General features: G+C 44.6%; 1 protein-coding gene across 1 annotated transcript in view; it reads left to right on the top strand.

Annotated features, from left to right (window-relative positions):
* The first annotated feature begins 614 nt into the window (after positions 1-614).
* GPR39 (G protein-coupled receptor 39) overlaps positions 615-16,224 on the top strand; it is a 261,706-nt gene continuing 246,096 nt past the window's right edge. Inside the window, exon 1 of the mRNA XM_070799957.1 lies at positions 615-2,101. Within this exon, the coding sequence (XP_070656058.1) occupies positions 1,246-2,101 (856 nt within the window). The 5' untranslated portion in view covers positions 615-1,245. The remainder of the gene's footprint in view (positions 2,102-16,224) is intronic.

Below are 16,224 nucleotides of genomic sequence, written 5' to 3'. Positions count from 1 at the left end.
CGTCATGATTCTTAATGTCATGTTTACCCCTCCTGCTGCCCTAGATGTCCCGGTCGCAGCTCCCTCGGAGGAGGACTGAGGACGCGCTTCCTGCCAGAAGCGCCCGGTGGATGGCGCCATCCTTATGCATCTACACGTCCCCAGTTAGAGATTCCCCGCCGCCGCTGCCTGGGGAGGAGCCTGGGCAGCAGAGTGAAACTAAAGGAAGGAACCTGGCGCTCGTTCCCCGGGACTCTAGGCAGGGACGCGAAGCAGGCCCTGTGCAAACGCCGCCGAGAGGCTTTGCAGCAAAGGCAGGGATTCTATGGCGACCTTATTAGACTTCCTGGGGCAGCAGCTCCAGCCAGGCATAGCCTGACCGTTCACTGTCAGCACACCCCAGGGCTCGACGGCTGGGCACCAAAGAGCGTGCGCTTGCTGGCTGCTCCGGGGCCCCCCGCCAACTGGACGGCGCCTGGGTCCGGCCCCCCAATCTGGTGGTGGTGGCGGCCCAACCTTTGAAGGGGATCCCAAGGCAGGAGGGGGCAGCCGGTCTTTCTGGGCCTTAGCCGGGGACTCTAAGTCCAGGAGCGCATTCCAGTTTCCCCCCGGGCTGCGCCTCTCGGGGCTGGGATGCGCGTGCGCCCAGAAGGCAACGCTAACTCGGTGGTGGCCGCTTGGGCGGCGGGGAAGGTGGGGCCAGCCGTCGCCCCGTGCTCCCGAGCCAAGTTCGGGACAGTGCCTGGTGCTGAGTCAAACCCCTGCTGGGTGGATCTGCGGGGCCGGGAGCACAGGCGGCGATAGTTAATGATTAATTGCTTACCACCCAGCCTCCAGCCTCTCTGCACGGGAAACCGTGCTCCCGGAGGGTGGGTTTGACCAGTAAAGGCCAGGTGGCTTGGAGGGGAGCCGGAGAGAAGCCGAACATAGCGCCGGGAACCTGCAGGGGAAGGGGCTGCGAGCTGGCGGCTGTGGGCTGACTGGCTGCAGCGAGTCTGGAACCTCCTTCCTCTGAGCTCACCACGCCTCGCCCAGTCACCACCCCTCAAACCCCACCCCTAAGCGCCTCCGGTTCGGCTAGCTTGGGCTGCCCCAGGAAGTTTCCATAAAAGCACCTGAAATCCCAAATTACTTTTTCCAGGTGAGCTAGAGAAAGCCCTGCGCCCACTCCGGTGAGTTGCAGCTGAGAACTTTGGGCTCCGCAGGGAGGAGGAAGGGAAGTTGAGAAGGTCTTTGGACCCGGTTGCCTGGCTGACTGCCTTCCTCATGGCTTCCCCAAGCCACCCCAGCAGGGACTGCTCCCAGGTCATTGATCACAGCCACGTTCCCGAATTCGAGGTGGCCACCTGGATCAAAATCACCCTCATCCTGGTGTACCTGGTTATCTTCGTGGTGGGCATCCTGGGGAACAGTGTCACCATTCGGGTCACCCAGGTGCTACAGAAGAAAGGCTACCTGCAGAAGGAGGTGACAGATCATATGGTAAGCCTGGCTTGCTCCGACATCCTGGTCTTCCTCATCGGCATGCCCATGGAGTTCTACAGCATCATCTGGAACCCCCTGACCACACCCAGCTACACCGTGTCCTGCAAGGTGCACACGTTCCTCTTTGAGGCTTGCAGCTATGCCACTCTGCTGCACGTGCTGACCCTCAGCTTTGAGCGCTACATCGCCATCTGCCACCCCTTCAGGTATAAGGCCATGTCGGGGCCCTGCCAGGTGAAACTGCTGATTGGCTTCGTCTGGGTCACCTCCGCCCTAGTGGCGCTGCCTTTGCTTTTTGCCATGGGAGTTGAGTACCCCTTGGTGAACGTGCCCAGTCACCGGGGACTCATTTGCAACCGCTCCCGCACACGCCACCAGGAGCAACCGGAGAGCTCCAACATGTCTATCTGTACCAACCTGTCCAGCCGCTGGACAGTGTTCCAGTCCAGCATCTTCAGTGCCTTTGTGGTCTACCTTGTGGTCCTGGTCTCCGTGGCCTTCATGTGCTGGAGCATGATGCAGGTGCTTAGGAGGAGTAAGCAGGGCACCCTGGCTGCCCAGGGGCAGCAGCTGCAGCTGAGGAAGTTGGAGAGCCAGGAGAGCAGGAGCGCCCGGAGGCAGACCATCATCTTCCTGAGTGAGTACGGGGTGCAGGGCCTCCTGGGAGCAGACCTCACCCCCACCCCACCACTGCCCCCAAGGTCCTCTTAACCCAAGCCTTGCCTTACAAGTGTGAACCTAAGTTCATTGAGGTTGAAGAGGCAGGGATATAAGCCTCTGGATGCTTCTTCTCTCTGTTTTGGAGACTGGGGTTATGATCAGAAGAGCACTTGACCAGAAGTCAGAAAGTCTAGGTACGTTCAGCAGTGGCAGCTCTGTGACTGCTGGCCGAGTCACAGCTGGCCGACAGCTTAGGTAAAATGGCGATGATAATACTGAGAAACGTGAGGGTTGAACTAGGTAACTCAGGACAGGTGCAAGTCCTCTGAGAAGGACGAAGTTCTGCAGGGCTGGAAGGGAGCATCCTTATCTAGCCCATCTTAACCCTGGGGCAACCTTTCTCAGGCAATTGAACTGTGTTCCCATTTTTGTCCTCCTCAGAAACAAGGCTGTCAGGAATACACTCTCCAGGCTGCGACTTTGTTCCCCCAAAGTGGTTTCCTACCCAAGTCTTAAGAAAGTGGAGCTCTCAGACACCCACTTCTCTGGGTAGTGCTTGAGTGTTCGTCGTGGTGGGTCTGTTTGTTATCAGAGCATAGAAACATAGCGGGAGCGGGCTGGCTTGTTTGTCTGAAGCAGGAAATCTGGCTTCCCAGATTTCCTGCGGCTTGTTTGATACCCAATTTCCATGCAGAGAACTTGGTTTGTTTCCCAAACTTTTGTTGTGATGCAACTATTTTGAGTCAGATCCTTCTGTGTTCCAGGAAGGGAAGGGGCCCATGATCAGTAGCCCTCCAAGACCTTAGAAGAGAGTCCTGGTGGCCACCCTTTGAGAGACTGGGCTTTCCCAGAAACACACAAAGTGTATGCAGCAAAGGGTCTTTCAAAATATTTTTTAGCAGAAAGGAGAAAAAGATATCCTTGTGAGTGTGTGAGTGTGAGTCAAGGGGGAGTTGATGGAACAAATGTTTCCCTTTCTCCCCAGTCCCCTCTCCAGTGTGGCATCCGAGGAGGAATAAATCATGGTGCTGTTTGTTTTGGTGTGGGAAACCTGAGAAACAGGTTCCAGGGTGAAAGTTAGACAAGAAAGAAAGATGGAAGGCACTTGAAGAGGGATGACAAGAACTGGGTTATGGCCCAGCCCTACCCCTGGCTTCCACTGTGTCTGTACAGTGGACCTGATCTTATTGTATCTGTGCAAAATCAGAGAAGGGAGTTTGCGTGTTGAGGATGCCTGATTCTGCATCAGGGGCTGTGCTTTTGACATATTTCCATTTCATAGAAGAGGAATTTCAGGCTTAGAGAGAACCTAGTTCAAATGCACTTAAGTGCAGCTCCCAGATTTTAACCTTGTTTCTCTGGGGTGTTTCCGAGTTGCCTATCACTCACCACATGACAGGCCAATAAATTGAGAGACAAGTTGTTGGGACAAGGAATAGCAACTTTATTTGGAAAGCCAGCAGACTGAATAGATGGTGGACTAGTGTCCCATAGAAACATCTTACCTGAGTTAGAATTCAAACTTCTTTGTTAAAAGGGAAGGGATATGGTTGGTTGTTGCAAGCTTCTTTGTTTAGTAAGACTTTGTTTTTGCAGCTGTATGTACAGGTAAGTTTGGTAAGATTATGATGTTCCTATAAACCTGCAATAAGATGAATGTTATTCTGTTCTGCAACTCTTTATCTCTATATGAATGGGAAAACGTTTTGTCTTTAAACATAGAGCCTTGAGAGTGGTCCATCCTGTATATTTCATGCTATAGGCAACATTCTTGTAGCGAAAGTGATAGAATACATATGTTAAAGTAAAAGAAGCAGATCTAATAAAGAGTCAAGATTTGTTTCTCTGTTATTACAAGGGCAGGGAAATAAGTGGTTTCCTGTGGCTTGTTCATAAGCTCAAGGGGAAGGGAAAATGAAATAAAGCAGAACTTCTGGAAACTGGAGTAAGGCGTCTGTATTGGGTGACATCGTCCAGGGACTTAGGGAGGGCACCCAACCCGACTCAATCTCTCTTACCCACTGGCTTCTGCCCAAAATATTCCAGGAAGAAACAAGACATTGGATTTGTTTGAATATCTATTGAAAGACTAGTTCTTTCTTCCCCCATATACCTTTAGGCATGTCTTAAACTGCTAGCAGTAACTCATACTTTAGCGTGAAGAAATTTCCTTTTTTCCTTTTTTGAGTACAGGACATTACCTCCCACTCTAATTTGGGAAGTAAGATTCCATTTGACCAAGAACAAAAATAATTAATTTCTCTTTGTTCTCTATCGTACCAATCTCTTTTTATTAATTTTTAAAAAAAATTTCTCTCAGTAGATGTCTGTTCTTCTCCTAGTGGGTATTGTTCCAAGTCAATGTCAGTCTCCGAGTTGAAGTTCTGTCTCCATTCAGACATGAAATCAGAACGTCCCAGACTTTTAGGGAGAGACAAATAGGAACTTGGAGATCATCTCATCCAGTTACTAATTGCTGAGGATGGGTCTGTTCTCTCTGCTGCCCTCATTCTTTCCTTCTCCTTGTCTCCCCATTTCTTGTAACAACTATATATTAATCACCCACTGTGTTCCCTGCATAGATTGTTGAATCGCAATTAGGTGCTCAATGTGTGGTAATGTCTTGGGGGAATTTACCATTTGTATTTAGCCTGTTGCCTCTGCAGTAGGTTTGCAGAGCAGTTCTTGCAAATGTCCCCTTCTCCCAATGAATTTCAAAGAGCTTTTGAAAATAGGATCCTCACTAATTAACTCAAGTTAGGAAATAAATTAATGGAATGAAGAGGAAGGAATCATGGTCTACATCCATCAGATTGATACAATGCAATTTACTTTGTGGGTTTCATAAAACGTATGTTTTGGGGGCATTTTTAACCCAGAACAAATGAAAATATAAATTGTTTACAAATCGCTGAATTTAATATAGTGATTTAGCTGTCTTTTTAGCACTTCAGTTAACAGATGTATCAAATTAAAACAAATATTTGCTCATTTCAAACATCTTTTGCATTTAATGTGAAATGTAAATGACAACACAGCGCAAGATGTTTTTGGAGCTCTGGAGGCAATAAAAAAAACCATTAAGGATTTTCTCCTCCCGTTGTTAAAAAATGCTAACTTCTGCATAACAGAAGGGAAATTCATAAATCTACTCAAGATGAGGAAGTCTATGTAGAAAATGTTATTAATTTTTCCTTTCTGCATCCTTTGCTATTGTGCCTCAGTCTAGCTGAGGTTCTTGGCTGGTGAATAATGAAAATAAATTGGGATATCCAAACAAGAAAGAGATGCTGAGACACCTCCTAGCTCTCAAGCAATTTGCAGGAGAGAACAATAATAATGTGAAAATGCACATTTCTGGACACATGAGTGTCCCTTCTTGCCTCCTGTCAGCTCAGTAAGAAATCAATTCTAGACATATTTCTTTCTGTATGGTCACTGCTAATATAACTTGTCCCATGCCAAGATAGCAAGGAGCTGGTACATTTTTCTCTCTATACCTTGGCTGTTGAGAATATGCAAAATGAGCCTTCCTTTCAAGAGGGTTTCCCAGACCTTCCATCTTGTCTTTCTGAACACTCACTTGGAGTTCTGTGCAATGCCTGGTCCACAGACGTTCATGTTTGTGTTTATTGTACATGTGGCTTGCTGTCAGATGTCACCCACTCAAAGTGAAATAAGAGTATTTTAAAAGAAGCATTGTAATTGGTAGCTTCCAAGAGCATAAAGTGATTGGGACTCAGTTACAGCTACTTTCTAAGGATCTGTAAGTTTATGATTGTCTTTCAAAGATAGTTATGAATTTTTTTTTTTTTACAGATGATTGTGAAATTAAAAAATTAAACATCATGGAGGCTGGTGTTGTTAGTAGCTCAGTTGTGTCTGACTCTCTGTGACACCATGGACTGTGGCCTGCCAGACTTTGTCCATGGAATTCTCCAGGCAAGAATACTGGAGTAGGTAGCCATTCCCTTCTCCAGGGGATCTTCCCCACCCAGGGATTGAACCTTGGTCTCCTGAATTGTAGGTGGATTCTTTACAGTCTTAGCCACCGGAACTCTGTAATAAGTACAGTTTATTTATTTATTTTTTTAAAATTCTGGTTTGCTGTCCTGAGTCAGAGGGAAAGGGAAGGAACTGCAGAGAGTGATGGAATTGCACATCAGTTTGGGTTGATTGTGGGGGATGTGTTGAATATAGACTTTGTCCATCATGTGTATTAGATGGAAAAAAAAATTGAGAGTTGCCGTTGTACTGAACTATTCTGAAAAGAAAACTGATGCGTGTTTGAGTATTTGTGGGTGGGTCAGAGAGAAGCAGGGAGGAGATCAGAATCATATCCTCTGAGTCTTAAGACCCCAGATATGAGGTCAAAGTCATGTATTCATAGGAGAGATGGAGGAAGCTGAGATGTTGATAATGGCTGGAGTCCAGAGGGAAGGAGGCTCGGGGGTGGGAGGGGGAGATATATATATATATATTTAAAATAAAATAATTATATATATAATTATGACTGATTTGCATTGTACAGCACAAATCAACACAACATTGCAAAATGATTATCATCCAATTAAATAAATAAATAAAATGGAGTCCAAAATTTCCCATGAAAAGAGGTTTTATTGGGACGTCATTGTGAAAAACAGCAGTGAAAATTATGAAATTAGTCATATTTTATTATATGTAGCTTCTAATCATATGTGAATTCTTATAATAACTTTTTTTTTCAGAATGAAACAAATGCTTTTTGGAGGATGTAATTTTTCTGACAGAAGAGGTTTGATGGCCATTGTGTTTGATTTTCTAGAACAGGAAGCTTATAAAGAAAGCTTTCTCCCAAGAGCTTCTCTTAATTCTTTGCTGTTTAATTCACCCTCATTGAAGCTCCTGTCCTCGCATCATCTTTGTCAATTTCCCCTCCTTTTAGGATTAACTGGTCTAATTTGGCTAGACCTTCGTTTGTCAGTGGCTTGTCATTTGATTCCTGTGTTTCTGCAGCTTTCCTTTCATTGACTTCATGAAATTCTGCACCCTATGTGCAGACCATACGCAGAAATATAATTAATTGAAAAATCAATCTCTATAGCCTTGTGTGTATCAACTGATTACATGGAAATGAATGCCTGAAAATACTCTGAAGTGTCCGAAGAATATTTAAATAGTTGTTTCTTGACTAGTTTAAATTCTGGTCTTACAATCATGTGTGTGTCATTAATTTTCTTAGCAAAGACTTTTTCTCTGATGTATAAAGGGCTATGCCAACTCAGTCTCTCAGGGAAATATCACCAAAATTAAATTAGTGACATTTTTAATGTGAGAGATTATTTTGACTCAAATGTTTGGATATTTCAAGAAAAAAAGAGTTTTGCCTCAAGAATTCAGATTCCGACCTCCTCCCTTCACTGGGGTGGATGTGGCTGTAATAAATGGCGTTTCATGTTTATTTTTCTATTTGTGATGTCTGTCATAAATTCCCAGTGTTCTGCGATCACCCTGGCAGACAGACATAATGATGCTATTTTAGTTTTATAATCAGGCTGCCTCAATGATTTCATTTCTCTGTTGGAGAGATGCATCGTTCCTGTGGAAGGGACTATTGGAAGCCCAGTCCCCATTCATTAGCAAGTCTGTTCATCTGTCTTCGTTGCATACTTCTTGGGGGCAAAGTGTAATAAGACAGCGGAGGCCTTCACTGAGCAGTGCATTCAGCTTATTAATGCTAAAACCACTCAGAATAAAAGGTTTTTTGCGTGTAGAGACAGCACAGAGCAAGTATATTGAATTGGGTGTCAAGGAGCCCTGTCTCGCCCCCCTAGGCAAGTTCCTCTGACCCACCACTTGGATGAGACTGTCATCTCTCTCCACCTTTTCCTTCTATCCACCTTCCCTGATGATCTGCAACCCTGGGATGACCCAGCTGACTCTCTGCTTCTACTCCTTGGCTGCATACTGAACACTGGAGATAAGGCTGGTCACCTGCCACTGTGAGTTCTTGTAAATCAATGTGCTCAGCCTCACCTGGGCCCTGCTTGCTGCTGGCACCTTCGTTTGCAGGGACCTTCAAAGAGCTTGAGCTCCTGGAGTCCGTTTTCCACTTTGAGGGACCTTGACTGCGTTTGTCACCACTGGAGGAGCGTCTGCGTTGACCCTTGGCTAGGGAGACCCTGCTGCAGCCGCTGGGTCCCACTGATGCAGTCGTTCCCAGCTGCATATGTTCAGGTCCCTTAGTGGCTTCCCATGGCTCCAAGGTCGCAAATCAAAATCCTTAACACAAGGACCTCATGGTTAGCTGCTCCTTCAGCTTCATGGGGTGTGTTTCTCTGGTTGTGTTAGTCAGCTGCAGTGTCATGACAAAATACCACAGGTGGCGTGGCTTAAACAGCAGACATTTATTTTCTCATAGTTCTGGAAGCTAGAAATTGGAGAGCCAGGACATGGCAGGGATGGTTTCTGGTGAGCCTACTTCTTTGGTTTGTAAATAGCAGCCTTCTCACAGAGTCTTCATAGGCCCTTGTTTGGTGGGAACAGGGACAGAGATCTCTGGTACGGTTTCCTTTTCTGATAGGGAAGCTAGTCTAACTGGATTAGAGCCCAGCAAATCTGATCCCGTTTAACCTTAATTATTTCCCTAAAGGCTCTGTCTCCAGACATTGTCACATTTTGGGGTTAGGGCTTTACCCCATGAATTTGGAGGGCACAGTTCAGCCCATAACACCACTTAATTGCTCTGCCCCAGGACCCTCCTCCAGTTCTTCAGTGGACCATGGCCAGGCTCACTCGCTGTCACCATCTGGTCTTAGCATGTGTTGTTTGCTTTGCCTGAAATGCTTTTTTGCCTTGCTCCATGCTCTACCTCAACCTGCCAGCCCCTTCACCAAATTAGCATTTTCAGATCTCTCCTGGGAAGCATGGCCCATCCTCCTTGACTTGATTAAACTTCCCTTGAAACAGGACTCAACAGTTGTAATTTTACATTTAGTGGTGAAATCATTTGATTGATGTCTGCTTTCCCTCTCATTCCTCGAGGGCAGGAGCTGTTCTTTACTTTCCACTGTGTGTAATGCCTGGCACACAGTAGAAGAAGTGAAGTGAAGTCACTCAGTCGTGTCCGACTCTTCGAGACCCCATGGACTGTAGCCCACCAGGCTCCTCCGTCCATGGGATTTTCCAGGCAAGAGTACTGGAGTGGGATGCCATTGCCTTCTCCAGACATAGCAGATGTTCAATGGAAAATTGTTGACTGAATAAATACTTAAATGCTCCTGAGCTTGGGATTGGAAATGATGTTCTGTTTACCCTTGGGCATGCATTCCTCTGGAAATTTATCATTCCTCACAATTTTGGAGATTAGTCCAAACCTAAAGGTGCTCTTTTTTTTTTTTTTTTTTTAGGACTCATTTTTCTTTAAAATCTTTTTTAAAATTTAATTTTGACTGTGCTGGGTCTTTGTTGCTGTGTGGGTTTTTCTCTAGTTGCAGATAGTAGGAGCTGCTCTTCATCGTGGTGTGGTGGCTTCTCATTGCAGTGGCTTCTCTTGTTGCAGAGCATGGGCTTTAGGGCTTGCAGCCTTCAGTAGTTGTGGTTCTCAGGCTCTAGAGCATAGGCTCAATAGTTGTGGTACATGGGCTTACTATAAGGCATGTGGGATCTTCCTGGACCAGGTATCGAACCTGTGTCTCCTGCATTGGCAGGGGGATTCTTTCCCACTGAAACACCAGGGAATCCCAAGATGCTCTCTTGAAAGGGATCTGATTTGGCCCAGGCCTCTGAAAAGTAAAGACATTGTGGAGGACATTAAAGATTTTATCTCTCTTGAGCCAAGGAACAGTCTGTGTTAATCAGCCCTTAAATGTCAGCGTTCACCATATGTACCTGCCAAGAGTTACCTTATAGTGAAAGTGATTAGGGTGCTGTTTAACAGTCCTTGTTACACTCTGTTTAACCGGATGATAATGGAATAAGACACCTTGAAAAATTACTTCTTAGCAGGCCCTTTCACCACTTGTTGGTAAGAGAGTCCAGAGGGTAATGGAACGAGGATGAAGTGGGGGAAATATTTTAAAAGTATTCAATCAATTTTTTTTTTTGAAAAAAATATTTGTTATTATTTAGCTGCGTCAGATCTTAGTTGGAGCACATGGGTCGCTGTTGAATGTGGGATCTTTCATTGTGGTGTGTGGGTTTCTGTCGTTGCAGCAAGCGGGCATAGGCTCAGCAGTCACAGTGTGGGCTTAGTTTCTCTGTGGCATGCAGGATCTTAGTTCCCCGGACAGGAATCAAACTCACATCCCCTGCACTGGAAGGCGGATTCTTAACTACTGGACCACCAGGGAAGTCGCTAACCAATGTTTTTATTTCCCCCTTAATTGCATTTGTTTGTAGCTATCTCCCTCAAATCTTAACCAGAGGGCTTGCCACCCCAGGGGAATTAAGAAGCAAGTGCTGCCTTGTCCAAATGTATTGTTTTTAGTTCTGAGCCCAGAAGCTGGACTTCTTAAACTTTTGATGAGACAGTTGTCTTTTAAGCCTTCAGGAGGGTGCAGAAGGATGGCTAAACTCTGTAGCTCTCCCTTTGCCATGTAACCAGCCCAGTCTGGTACACGAGATCTACTACCACGCAGCTTGTTCCAGATAAGACCATAGCTAAGGGGTTTGCCATGTCTCCTTGGAAGTCAGTGAAGGGCTTGAAGGGGTAAAGATGCATAGTTAGAGATGTGCTGCTGCTCCTAGGGTGATAGCATTTGTCACATGGCAGTTGAAGTCAAAATACAGGCCTGGTCATGTTCCCAGAGTAGAAAAGAGACAATCCTTCGTGGGGACACAGTCCTGGAAGAGCAGCTGATGCCAGTTAGTTCTTCCTGCCATTATCCATGTCCCTGGCTCTTGGCTTGTCCAAGTCTTGCTATCACTGCAGCCTTCTATGGCCAGAGAATGACTCTGCTTCCATTCAGCTCCTCACGTGTCCCCAGCATGGCAGTGCCAACTGCCCCCATATCACATAGGCTCTGGTTAGGAGCTGGCTCAGTCATAGTCACTCTGACTCAGTGGTCCCCAACCTTTTTGGCATCAAGTACCAATTTCATAGAAGACATTTCTTCCCACAGACCTATAGGGGGATGGTTTCAGGGTGATTCAAGTGCATTACATTTATTGTGTACTTTATTTCTATTATTATTACATCAGCTTCTCCTCAGATCATCAGGCATTGGATCCTGGAGGTTGGGAACTTGTATTCCAACTTATTTCCATTGTGCAGTGGTCATTCTTCAGTGTACTCATTCTTCAGTGACAATTTCAAGTCCCTACTTCTTCCTTGAAGCCTTCCTACACTGACCTTCCTATGAATAATGAGCCATCTGAGGCCCCATTTCTCAGATGGCATCACAGGTGTTGTCACCCAACTATTCTCAGGGCTCCCTGAGATCAGGGACTTTGCATACCCGTATTTTTTATTTTGGTCTGGAAACACAGTGGTTGTGAGTGGCTTCATGTTGTTTAGGCAAGCATACTGGAGTGGGTTGCCACATCCTCCTCCAGGGGATCTTTCCTACCCAGGGATCGAAGCCATGTCTCCTGCATTGACAGATTCTTTACCGCTGAGCCACCTAGGAGGAACTGCTTCGAAAATGAAGGAACTGAAATTCCCCAGTGGTGGCTGCTGCCCTTGGGTAGGAGGGAGATTGTACAAACTGCGATCCTCAGGAAGTCACTTTGGCTCTACCCGCCTTTCCCCCGCTGCCCGGGGGTAGGCAGAAATCTGAGATGGCTCCTGGAATTCCTGACCCCCTGTGTACATACATCTGCTCCCACTTATTCAGTCAAACACTAATCAAGGCATTGCATGAAGGGATTTTGCAGAAGTAATTAAGTTCCCAAATCGGTTGACCTTAAAATAGGGAGATTTCCTGCATGGGCTTAATCAAGTCACAAGACCCTTTAAATCTAGGTCTAGGAGTCAGATACAGGGCATGTCAGAGATCAGATCACAAGATAGGTGGGAGGTAGGAGTACTTTTCCACTGCTGGCTTTGCAGATGTGTGGAACCACTGGCAGGGAATGTAGGTGGTCCTGAGGAGCTGAGAGCCAGCGAAGAAAGGGGGATCTGAATGAACTGAGAGGTGCATTTCCCCCCAGAGCTTCCAGAAATAACTCAGCTTGGCTGACTCCATGAGACCCAGAGCAGAGATTCCAGCCATACTGGCTCTGGAGTTGTGATCCACACAACTATGAGATAATAATTCAGACACTAATTTATATTAATTTGTTATGTGACAATAGAAAACATACATTCTCTAAACTCTGATAAGGTGGCTCCAAGGTAGACACTTGTCCTGCCTTAGTTATATCTTCCAAACCTAATTTCTGGAAACTTCTCTGTGAAGAGTCCCACCTTCTAAGACCTTTACCTGACGGCCAGCCATTCCTGAATTTACCCACCATTTATTAACATCTGCTGAGGCTCAGGGATTAGGAAATTTACCATGATCCAGGGCACCATGGAATTTTCTCTGGAATTTTCTCTTGTTTGAGGAGTTCAAAATTTGCAGGTTTGAGCCCCATCAGCTAGAATTTTGAACCCCTAGATCCTTTGGTTGTCAAAGAGGAGGTCTGTAGTGGGTTCATCTTTTAATGATCATTTTTCAAGTAGCTCTTTTTTCTCAGAGCCTGGCGCTTAGAAGGTGCTGAATAAATGTTTGGTGAATCAGTGAATATCTGGGCAGCTTTGCTGCTCACCAGGGCAGATTGCTTACATTCTTCATCATTTATTAATAGCTTCAAAAAAAAAAAAAAAAACAGGGGCAGACAGTGGGAACCAACCACAATGATGAAAGCAAGTCTAAGAGAGAGAGATGTCTCGGTTAAGGTTTCTGCCAATTGAGAAGCCTGACAGAATTTCCTGTTTGCACTTCCTGTGTGTAAGAGCCATTCTGGCAGACAGGAACCTGCCAGACATCTCATCATGCGGCTTTACACATCTCAAGAGTGGCTGGGTGGCTGGAGAGCAGCGGTGGTAGCATAGTCTGGGGATCAGGAGGCTGCAGCATCAAATTGCTATTGTACTTGTTAAATGTCTAACTGGCTATGAAACCAAAAGCACGCAGACATAGGAGTCAAGCCCAGTTGGGAGGGATGAAGTTCACTGAATTTGTAGAGAAAATCCATCCTCTTTCTGTAGTGAAGTGGAAAGAATCCAGCTTACCTTAGAAATAAGACACTGCGCACAGGGTGTTGGGGTAGAACCAAGGTCATTTGTTCTCTGGCTTTTATATATTATTATTTTTTGGAAGACATGATATACTCAGCAGACTGATCAGAGTGCCCAGATGGGTCAGCTAAGGGGCTGGCCTTTATATTTCCTCTCTATTCCTTTCAACGTCACCATCCTGAGGGTAGAATTATCCTTGCTTTTTGGAATTGCCCAAGGTCATCACGCATGGCAATTTGAACTGTGGTCTCACTCTAGAGTCCACATTCTATATGTCTTCTTTGGAAAAATGTCTATTCAAGTCCTCTGCCCTTTTAAAAATTGGGTTGTTTGCTTTTTTGATGTTGATATGTAAGAATTCTTTGCATATTTTGGATATTACTCCTTATCAGATATATCATTTCCAAGTATCTTCCCCTATTCAATAAGTGGCCTTTTTATTTTGTTGTTAGTTCCTTTCTCTGTACAGTACTTTTTAGTTGGATGTAGTCTCACTTGTTTACTTTGTTTCTCTTGCCTGAAGAGACAGATTCAGAAAATATTAAGGCTAATGTCAAACAGCACACTGCCTATGTTTTCTTCTATCAGTTTTATGGGTTTTGGTATTACATTTAAGTCTTTCATCCATTTTGAGTTTATGTCTAGATATGGTGTGAGAAAGTAGTCCAGTTTGATTCTTTCACCTAAAGTTATGACCAACCTAGACAGCATATTGAAAAGCAGAGACATTACTTTGCCAACAAAGGTCTGTCTAGTCAAGGCTGTGGTTTTTCCAGTAGTCATGTATGGATGTGAGAGTTGGACTGTGAAGAAAGCTGAGCACTGAAGAGTTGATGCTTTTGAACTGTGGTGTTAGAGAAGACTCTTGAGAGTCCCTTGGACTGCAAGGAGATCCAACCAGTCCATTCTGAAGGAGATCAGCCCTGGGATTTCTTTGGAAGGAATGATGCTAAAGCTGAAACTCCAGCACTTTGGCCACCTCATGTGAAGAGTTGACTCATTGGAAAAGACTCTGATGCTGGGAGGGATTGGGGGCAGGAGGAGAAGGGGACGACATAGGATGAGATGGTTGGATGACATCACTGACTTGATGGACATAAGTCTGAGTGAACTCCAGGAGTTGGTGATGGACAGGGAGGCCTGGTGTGCTGCAATTCATGGGGTCGCAAAGATTCAAACACGATTGAGCAACTGAACTGAACTGATAGTTGTCCAGTTTTTAAAATATCATTTATTAAAAAAAAATATCATTTATTAACATGCTGTCTTTTCCCCATTGTATATTCTTGCCTCTTTCGTCATAGATTCAGTTCAGTTCAGTTCAGTTGCTCAGTTGCCTCTGACTCTTTGCGACCCCATGAATCACAGCATGCCAGGCCTCCCTGTCCATCACCAACTCCCAGAGTTTACCCAAACTCATGTCCATTGAGTCGCTGATGCCATCCAGCCATCTCATCCTCTGTCGTCCCCTTCTCCTGCCCCCAATCCCTTCCAGCATCAGGGTCTTTGTCATAGATTAATTACCCATAATAGTGTGGGTTTATTTCTGGTCTCTCTATTCTCTTTCATTGATCTGTGTCTATTTGTGTACCAGTACCATACTATTGTGATTACTGCAGCTTTGTAGTTTAGTTTGAAATCAGAGAACATGATACTTCCTTCCAGCTTTGTTCTTCTCAAGATTGTTTTTCCTATTCAGGATCTTTTGTGTTTCAATAGAAATTTTGAAATTATCTGTTTTAGTTATATGGAAAATGCCATGGTATTTTGGTAGGGATTTCATTGAATATGTAGATTGCCTTAGATAGTATGGTCATTATAACAATATTAATTCTTCTAATCCATGACCATGGTCTATCTAGCCATCTGTTTCTGTCATCTTCAATTCCATTCATCAGGGTCTTATTGTTCAGTACAGGTCTTTTACCTTCTTAGATTCTTTCCTAGGTATTATAGATGTTTGATGCAAATGCAGATGTGATTGTCTTTTTAATTTATTTCTCATTGTTTGTATCTAGAAATGCAACAGATACTGTGTTTTAATTTTGTATATTGTAATGTTATGGAATTTATTGATGACCTCTAGTAGTTGTTTGGTGACATCTTTAGGATTTTCTATGTTTAATACCATGTCATCTGCAAACAGTGATAGTTTTATTTCTTCCTTTCCAGTTTGGATTCCATTTTTTTTTTTTTTTGAATGATTGCTGTGACTAGGGCTTCCAATAATATTTTGAGTAAAAGTAGCAAGGGTGGGCATCTTGTCTGGTTCCTGATTTTAGAGAAAATGCTTTCAGCTTTTCACTGTTGAGTATGATGTTAATTGTGGACTTGTCATATATGGTCTTTATTATGTTGAAGTATATTCCCTCTATGCCCACATTTTGGAGAGTTTTATTTTTTACTTCATAAATGGATGTTGAATTTTGTCAAAAGCTTTTTATGTATCTGCTGAGATGATCATGTGGTTCTTATTCCTTAGGTTGTTAATGGGGTGTATCACAGTGATTCATTTGTGGATATTGGCCCATTTTTGTATCCCTGGGATAAACCCCATTTGGTCATTGCATATGATTATTTTAATATAATGTTGAATTTAGTTTGCTAATATTTTCTTGACAATTTTAGCATCTGTGTTCATCAGTGATATTGACCTTAAATTTGGTATGTGTGTGATTCTTTTTTTCTCCTGGTTTTGCTATCAGGGTAATGCTTGCCTCATAGAATGAGTTCAAAAGCATTCCTTCCTCTTCCATTTTGGCAATAATTTGAGAAGTAGTGGTGGTGACTCTACTTTAAACATTTGATGGAATTCCCCTGTGAAGCTATCCAGTCCTGGATTTTGTTTGTTTCCCACTCCAGCCATCCCCCCTGCCCACCTCCTGCCCCCACTA

Source organism: Bos indicus, chromosome 2 (assembly GCF_029378745.1).
Source record: "Bos indicus isolate NIAB-ARS_2022 breed Sahiwal x Tharparkar chromosome 2, NIAB-ARS_B.indTharparkar_mat_pri_1.0, whole genome shotgun sequence".
Lineage (NCBI taxonomy): Eukaryota > Metazoa > Chordata > Mammalia > Artiodactyla > Bovidae > Bos > Bos indicus.
Note: the sequence above shows the minus strand (reverse complement) of the source record. Positions and strands in the feature narration are given on the sequence as shown.